The 8,634-nt window shown below is 32.6% G+C and overlaps 1 protein-coding gene across 1 annotated transcript; it reads right to left on the bottom strand.

Annotated features, from left to right (window-relative positions):
• Positions 1-2,138: 2,138 nt before the first annotated feature.
• On the bottom strand, positions 2,139-8,172 carry LOC143452804 (deoxynucleoside triphosphate triphosphohydrolase SAMHD1-like). Its single transcript, XM_076953920.1, has 14 exons — positions 8,037-8,172; positions 6,814-6,974; positions 5,995-6,107; positions 5,804-5,871; positions 5,400-5,549; positions 5,132-5,179; positions 4,800-4,964; positions 4,260-4,351; positions 3,629-3,749; positions 3,416-3,562; positions 3,257-3,331; positions 3,034-3,168; positions 2,844-2,936; positions 2,139-2,713 (listed from the first exon to the last, which is right to left on the bottom strand). Exons 1-14 carry the CDS (start codon positions 8,097-8,099, stop codon positions 2,681-2,683), a joined length of 1,464 nt encoding a protein of 487 aa, XP_076810035.1. The 5' UTR covers positions 8,100-8,172; the 3' UTR covers positions 2,139-2,680.
• Between the last annotated feature and the right edge of the window lie 462 nt (positions 8,173-8,634).

Raw genomic sequence — 8,634 nt, 5'->3', positions numbered from 1 at the left:
CAATATTCAAACACTTCTGTCGTTTATTCAAACACAAATTCCGTTTGTATACAAGTAAAATTATCACACTCTTATCACACTGTTGAAATTTTCTGGTGAACTCCTGTATGATGCCTGGACTTTGGTCAGTCTTTGTAGGTGACTTGGGTGTGATATTTTCTGAAACATTCTCCCGGATGAAGTCCAGGTTTTCTTTGACATGTTTCACAAAAGTATAAAGTGGTTTTCCTTTGTTCTTTGGTGTTGCAAACCATACAATTCTTTGTGTGACCTCTTGCTCCTTTTTTGATGAAATGTGGTAATTTGTTGAGGCGCTCAGCAGAATCGCTTTCACTTGGCCTTCCTCGTTTGGGGTTCCTGTTGCGGACGTCTCCTATAAGTTGCACAATCACCTTGTTTCTGTATTGTAGGTGTCTTGTATCTTTAAGCTGTTTCATCTCCTTGTAAACCAAGAATGAGTTAACCATGCATACTTCAATCAACCAGAAAAATAGCTTTCTCCACCACCGCAGCGTTTTTCGTGTGAAGGAGTATGATGCGCAGTAATGATCAGAAAGATCAACTGCGCCCATATTAGCTGTGTAATCACGGATTACATCAGGTTTCTCTACATCTTCCTGCCTCCCATTTCGCCAACGACTGTGGGGTGCAGTGTCCGCATTGTGCCAGGTGCTGAGCATCAGTATCAAGCGTTTATCTTGCCATCCAAGTGCTAGAATATTTTGTGGATGACGGTATGCTTTCAACTGTAAATTTTTCAATCGCAAACGCTTCACTTCAGTGGGTAGCCCAACCCTATTTTTCTGGATAGTTCCAGTAAGGTGGATTTCATTCTGAAGCAGTTCTTTTGCTAGAGTGCAGCTTGTATAAAACCGGTCTGTGTATACATGATAACCACTTGCTCTGACTTTTGACAGCAGCTTGCCAACTAAATGCATCACGATTCTCGATGTAAACGGCAGATCTTGACGCGACAAATTTTCTGTAGTAGTTTTTCCAAAATAGGGTTCAAAAGCTGAGATATACCCAGATTCCGAGTCAGACAAGACATACACCCGAAGCCCCCATTTGGTAGGTTTTGAAAATATTCCAATTCTGTTTCTGGGATCTTTTCCAAGTTTGGTCCCACATCAGTAGCTGTAAATGGGTGATGAGGAAAATCACTGTCATTATCATGCCATACTCTCCATCCATTAGGGTCTACAACATCATTAGAGGTAGATCCATCACTGTCTGAGTGCTCATCTGGATCAGAGCTCCCATCATCACTCATTTCCATATCTAAATCAGAAAAATCACTCTCTTCATCAACCTCCATGTCTGAATGATTTTCATCTTCAGAATCAAGCATTTCAAGTACATCATTAGCACTAAACCTTCTAGCAGCCATTTTACTATAAACAATCCAATACTATTTACTACAACTCTCGTCTGTAAGGTAGTAATAAAATACAATAACAAGCAAAATTCATTATTGCTGAGTGCAAGAATTGCTCATGCCTACCCCAGTTTTACTAACTGTTTTCCAGTTCCAACTTAACTTCAACTTAACAAAAGTCAGGGAAAAACCCTAATAAATACCATCTACTATGTTCCAAAATCGATAAAAAATGTTGTAACATTCTTAGCATGTTGGTAGACCCGTAAAAACCGCTGTACACAAAAGTCATCCTAGGGATGTAGGTGGACAGCATTACATAATTTTGTTTATCATCCCAGGGATGTAGGTAGACCGCAAAGGGTTAAAGCTTATGGTGTTTTAGTCTCATTTTCTAAGATTTCAGAATCTCAACTTGTGAGATAAACTTTCAAATCATCCTGCTTGCCTATATTTAGTTGTCTGCGAGGTGAAAAATTTCGAAGCAATTTTCATACCAACGATGTTTTGCCTTCAAAATCATGATCCTCAAAATCATATTTTTTATGTACTTAAAGCTTATGCAAGAAGTGATATAACATGATCTTATATGTAAATAATTACTTTAAGAAGTAATTACGATTAGTTTGATCTATTGTAGCCTCTATGCCCTATAGTTGTAGAAGTAAGTGTTTGGCATATTTTAAAACTGACTAACATTACAAATCGCGTTGATTTTCAATCCGTTATGGTAACCAACTTTAGAATCTCAATTCTATAGAAGTCTTTAATTGAGTTTATTTATCCCGGTAAGACACCTGTTACATAAGAAAAGTATAGAATATATATACAACGAAACAATCAAACTCACCCATATAATGAAAGGAACGAAATGAAGTTTATAATGATTTTATACAGATTCACCACATTAATTTATACTTGTTTTACAACAATACTTCACGAATTTGTCACGGTAGTTAGTTAAAACTTTTCAAAAATGCATTGTTGATAATGCATTTTATATGCGTTTGTCCGTGGAAAATTAACAGCAACCAAAATCGTTTTCTTTATAAATGAGTATATATAGTTACAGCAATGCAATTAAATTTAAGGATGTAATAATTACAAGAAAAAAGTAGTACCTGGTTATAGACAACAAAATTTTTAAAACAAAATATATTAAATTACTTCAATATAATAATAATAATAATTAATAATAATCTAATTAGTAATTATAATAAGAATTAAATGACAAAACAACTACCGATGCAAAGAATTACATTTCGATAATCTTAATAATTCATGAAACTTTATGGTTATTGGTCAATGTGCAAGATTTCTTCTCTTCAGTGGTCCCTATAACAGATATAATGGTTATGTTATAAAATGGTTATATATAATGGTTGTTTGCCGGAAAATGCAAAAAAGTTGACTTAATTAAAGATTCCTTTTTGTCTTAATGATATACAACTATGTTAATTCTTACAGGATATCCCTTATGACGACACCATCTCTGGAAGCACTCCTTAATATTTCCACTTTTTTTGGGATCTTTTGAGAAAACTTGTATTTCATGATCCTATTAATGATCGTTTTCAAAAATGTTGTAAGTATAAAAAGTTGCAATATTTTAAGCGAAAGAAAAACTTTAAACTTAATCCTACTTGTTAACTAGCCTGAAAAGTTTGTGGAAGCATGTCAGAAATTTCATCTGTAGGAATTTGGAAAGCAGTGTCGGGTTTATCTTTGTTATAAAACATGAAATGATCCAATGGGTTTTCTTTTCCCATGCAAAAGTCAAAAGAACGCACCTGGTTTACAATATTAATAAAAGCCTGTCAAAAAAACGACAAAGATCGAAAATATTGTACCAAAACGGTATTATAAGCCCATACATACGTTGACTACTATATCATCTTTCTTTAATTCCTTATTCTGGTCGAACCCTGCGATTTCAGCTTCAGCTTCAAAACACTGAAAAACAGATAACAAAATCAAGGATAAAATATGATATAAAGAAAAATTCACGACACAAACGTAAAATAAATAATCTAATACTTTAGGAATAGCCTCGCTTGCTATGGCCCTTAGCTTGCTATGACCAACATAGTCATAGAGATCACGCCGAAGTATTCGATTTAAAATATGTTGTGCTTCAACCATGAAATCGCATCGATTGTCTGCATGCAATATCTGAAGCAAAACCTGAAAGAGGTAAAGATTTTTATAAAAGAAAAATATTCCGAGAAACATTTTAAGAAGCATCCTCACATTATCAGTCAGCTTTTCAAAAGCAACCATATCCGTGATGGTCTCAGAAATCATCAACATTTTTCCATCTTTGCCAGGAAAACAAATATGCTTGTTTGCAACAACCAATGCATCACAAATCCTGTAAATTATAAAGTTTCATTATTTGTAAGAAAATTGCATTCTTGTGATAGATTAATTCGCTCATGCATACCCATAAGAAGAATGAACTTTGATGTCATAAATCTTTTAATTCTAATTTAAACTCTCAAACTAGCGTGCATAAATTAAAGTAGACAAAACTAAGTTTTCTATTACTGTATAACAACAACAACTTAGAAGTAAAAAAATAGTTTTCTAAACACATTTGCTGGAAAGCTTAAACGCAAGTAGACCAGACGCAATATTGTATGAAATATGAAATATATTACTTTGGAATTAAAATGCAAGTTTTAACATTCAATCGATAACCTGAAGTGATATAAGTTAAATTTCTGTGAAACGAAATATGATATATTAAATTTGTTTATTCAACCGAGATAATAACTCTAATTATAGTTTATGTGGGATGTAGTATTGCACACCATTTTACTATCTAACATAAGTAATATACCCTTTCTGTGAGCCTTCATATAAATCATGCTTTACTTACATCGCATCTATAGCTGAACACACCCTGTGCTGGTAAGCCCGTCTATGCAATGAACTTCGAACATGAAACATTTCATAAAGGTTCAAGTATTCCTGCATGTATAGTATTGCATAAATTTAAGTAGTCATACAACTAACTCCATGTACTGTACAGCCTTTAAACTTAAGGGGAACTTAAACAAAAGAATCAACTGCCGTTCGACATCCTGCTTTAAATGTACGCTATAGCCTTTTAGATCAAGTTGAATGTTAACGGTTGTTTATTTTTTAATTGTCTGCAAAATCAAAATAACGCAAGGGAGATCATAAATAAGTCAAACTAATTCGTATTTTTATTAAAGCTTAAAGCAACTCTGGATTAAACGGTTACTATTGTCGTAAAACATAGTGTGAAGGTGTAAAACATAGCTACTTAGGTACTAAGTGCTCCGCTGTATTCTCAAATTATGTGAGTTATATGAGATTCTATTAGGGTTATTATTGCAAAATCATAATTTTATTTTGCTTTTAAAAATCTATTTGTCGCTATTTGAAATCTTACTTTGTCACGTTGGCATATGTGAGTATCTTCTCCTACTTTCAGGACCTTTAGAAACTTCATGAAGCGCTTATGATCGAAGCTGTTCTTTATGCCCAAGTGATAAGAATCACGTGCAAAGTAATCCCATTTGTCAACATCAACTTTATATGGACCATTTGAAACAATCTAGAATTTACAATGCTCGTAATAAATACAAAACGAAGAAAAAGCATAGTGAAGTAATTCAGCTATAGTGACGTTCACATCGTGCATGTGTATGTTGGGTATTACAGTATATGTTTATATACTACTATGCATTAATGATTTTTACAAGCGCTCTATACTTATTATACCTCATATAAGAAACCTTTTTCCCGGGGTCTCCCTCTGTAATTCCAGCTCTATATCAGGCAAATAAAATATTTAAATATAAATATGTTACCTTACAGATGATGATGACTCAAAAGTAGCAAGGAAACCACCGCTTTAATCTTATGAAGATTTTCTAATGGCAATGTATGGTAAGTGAGCGAGTGAGTTTATGTAGTGTTATAGCATATCGGCATACTGCGTTACGTACTAGAGAGAATATAACATTTTTACATTCATTCATTTCGTTACCGATTTTTCATCATTTAAAGGGCCCGTAATAATTTCTTTTATGAAATCTAAATCTTCATCCATGTTCAAATCAGCATCTGTAAAATGACCTTCCAAGTGCTGATTTGTCTCCATCAAATGATCAAACATCTTACAAGATACTTCTTCATGCTAAAGTAAAAGTCTGAAGAATTATGAGTGTTTTGCAAAATTAATTTTATATTTGTTGTTTTACGTTTAAAACTTCCTTGGTGGACTGCTCAAATGTTTGAATAAGTGGCCATTCGGGAAAATCATTTACTTTACTTCTTTGCATATTATCAAATATTCTACCTACGTTGCATTCATTGTCATGCGATAGCAATTTTAAACTTTAGTCAGAATTGCTTAAGTAAAGATAGAATAATATGTTGTATATGACTTACTTTCAATTTAGTTATTCCAACTCTGGGAAGAAATTTATTATCGAACAAGTGCGAAAACGGTCCATGCCCTACAATAAAACCACATCTTTAATAAAAGAAGTTTTTTCTCTATAGTCAAAAGATTATACGCCAAGTGCATAACTTGGTAGAACAAACAACGTTTTCTGGCTAATCTTATGAAAAATGATTACCGAGATCATGACAGAGTCCAGCTATTTCCACGCAAAGGATATCTTTGTCGTCAATTAATTCAGGATGCTGGGCTTGCAAGTGACGAGCAAGTTCACCAGCCAAGTGACATGTCCTATTAAAACAAAATAAATATATAAAACAGGAGAGTAAACTAAAATGGAATTTTCTTCCATAACTATTGTTTCTTACTGCATCTCTCTTTCGATATATATTTTTTTGGAAAATATGCACTTTTTTGTGCAGCCTATACTAGTGTCAAACCATTTTAAAGAATGTGAAATTGTTTGCTAAATGAATTCATCAATAATAATTAAGTCGTTTCATACACTCCAACTACGTTGGTGCAAACTTTTTATATAAATCTGCATTCGGTTGTAAAATCAGTTTGCAATATTTAGTAGAAGAGAGATAACGTTAAGAATTAGTTATTTGCCTCGTTAGCAGATATCAATTAAATATAATTTCATTTTTTTGAAATAAAACCTGTTTGGTCATATCATCATAAACTAATTGGCTTTTACCTGGGCCAAGATGTACTGTTTAAAATAGAATAATATTGTTTTGTAGTGGTGTGCTTACTACAATTGCGTATTTTAAACCGTATTTTTGGAGCTTGTTTGTAAATATGCAGCGTAAAATAAAACTAAAATTCTCTGGCCCTGAAAGGATTTTATTAAGCATTTTTTAATGTGTTTTGAACACATTTTAAAGAAAGGTTTCATTTTGTGTAATAAAAACTATTTTTATGCAATGTTTAAAAACATTTAACTGAAGAAGGTAAATGAAAGATCAACTCCACTAAAAGGTTCAATTTATACCCAATGCAATGCTCGAATCTGTTATGAGATGCTCCCGGATAAACAAAGTAAGTTGCTCCAAGTTGTTTGATATTTCTGAGCCTTTGAAACTGTGGTGTGTCGATTATCTTCACCAACAGAGGATGGAGTTCTATGGGACCATGGACGGGATCTTGGAAACACTAAATGCATTAAAACGATGTTAATAAAAACAATTTTTAAAGATTTTAGTTTGAAACTTGCGGGCTATACTGCTATAAGAAATATTCGTATATTCATTGAAGTATCCAAAGTATCCTAACTAAAGTATCAAAAATATACTATACGAGTCAACAATATTGATTTTTTTTTTACACTATGCTAATTCCAGGTTGTGCCAATCAGCATGAGACCATTCCTTTTTTCACAGTCTTCCTTGGTTTTGATTCAAACAGTGACAGTATCGAGTAAATAATTTACAAACATTAAAGTAAAAATAATAAACTAAAATAAATTCGTATTCGCCATAATGTCGCACGATATTTACAAGTTGCGCTGCTGTATTCAAATAGATATTTGTATTTGAAAACAATGCTTTGCATGAAGACAAAAACAAAATGGTCTTCTGAACACAATGCAGCTTAGCACAAACATATTCCGCCTCAGGCTCTTATGCTACTAGTAGTGATGTGTTTTTGCCTAACCCTTAAATTAATTTTATCTATAGCTTTTCTCTTATTTTCGAAAACTGTTGGTTGACTAAACCTATTATTACCTTTAGCAGTCGTACATTTATATACTGGTTATACATTGGTGGTACTACAAACATTTCAGTCGCTGAGTGAAGTGTTGAAAAAACATATTTTGTTGTTGAAGAGAGTGATCAGTAAAAAATTGGACGTTTTTGAATTTTTTGTTATTTCCTAAACTTAACGAAGGTCATAGCGTGTCCTTTGTGTAGTCTTGGGATAGCAATATCTGATTATCAATAATGCTAATTTACTATATACTGTAAGAAAAAACTACACAAAAAAATGTTGAACAAATAGATTTTCTTTATAAAGAATAAGTTAATTTATTTTGTAGCCTAAATTTTGTTGAATCCATGTTTAATATAATAATGTGATAATAGCGCACATTAACAATTTTTGTAGAGCACAATATAAATTGGAACCAACTAATACTTATAAAAATTATTTGTTTACGAAACAGTACATACTGTGGCTTTCATCGTCCTCAACAAACTTATAACCGAAATATCTTACCTTTTTCGGTAGAACATTTCTTCCGCTTCCACCAGAAGTACTTGCAGCGTTTTCTTCAGACATTATTGTTAAAAGATTTATAACTTGCCCTACAACGTCAAAAATTACTTTCTGAAAAATATACTTAAGTTTTTTTCGCTTAGTATTTCCACTTACGATTTTATTGCTGCGAACCTACTGTTCTAAAAGTTGTAGTTTATTTTTTAGATTGTTATTTTATGTTTTTATGTATCTGCTGCGTTTTTTACTCAATTGCGTCGGCTCGGTGGAGTAGCGATATAAGCCAGTGCTCAATTATAATTATAGTCATAATCGTTTCTTAGTTATTGCTCGTATCTAGGTAATTTTATATGTTTGTAGTAACTATAGTCATAATCGTTTCTTAGTTATTGCTCGTATCTAGATAATTTTATATGTTTGTAGTTTTCAAAAATATTTCTTATTTTCTTATTGTAATCTGTCCTGAAAAAGCCCACTCGCATGTGTTTGCAAAACGTTGGTTCATAAAAGAATTAATTTACCAGCTGAACACCTTTGGTTATTGATATTATACCTGGTGGCAAACATATCATAGCATTATTTTACCATTGTTGACCGT

This window comes from Clavelina lepadiformis, chromosome 4 (assembly GCF_947623445.1).
Source record: "Clavelina lepadiformis chromosome 4, kaClaLepa1.1, whole genome shotgun sequence".
Taxonomy (NCBI): Eukaryota; Metazoa; Chordata; class Ascidiacea; order Aplousobranchia; family Clavelinidae; genus Clavelina; species Clavelina lepadiformis.
Note: the sequence above shows the minus strand (reverse complement) of the source record. Positions and strands in the feature narration are given on the sequence as shown.

Excerpts from the sequence above, each read along its gene's own strand:
- LOC143452804 (XM_076953920.1), bottom strand. The coding sequence starts at position 8,099 with ATGTCTGAAGAAAACGCTGCAAGTACTTCTGGTGGAAGCGGAAGAAAT. Across the intron at positions 4,965-5,131 it reads AAAAAGGTTTCTTATATGAG|ATTGTTTCAAATGGTCCATA; the intron begins GTATAATAAGTA and ends TGTAAATTCTAG. Across the intron at positions 4,352-4,799 it reads ACATATGCCAACGTGACAAA|GAATACTTGAACCTTTATGA; the intron begins GTAAGATTTCAA and ends CTATACATGCAG.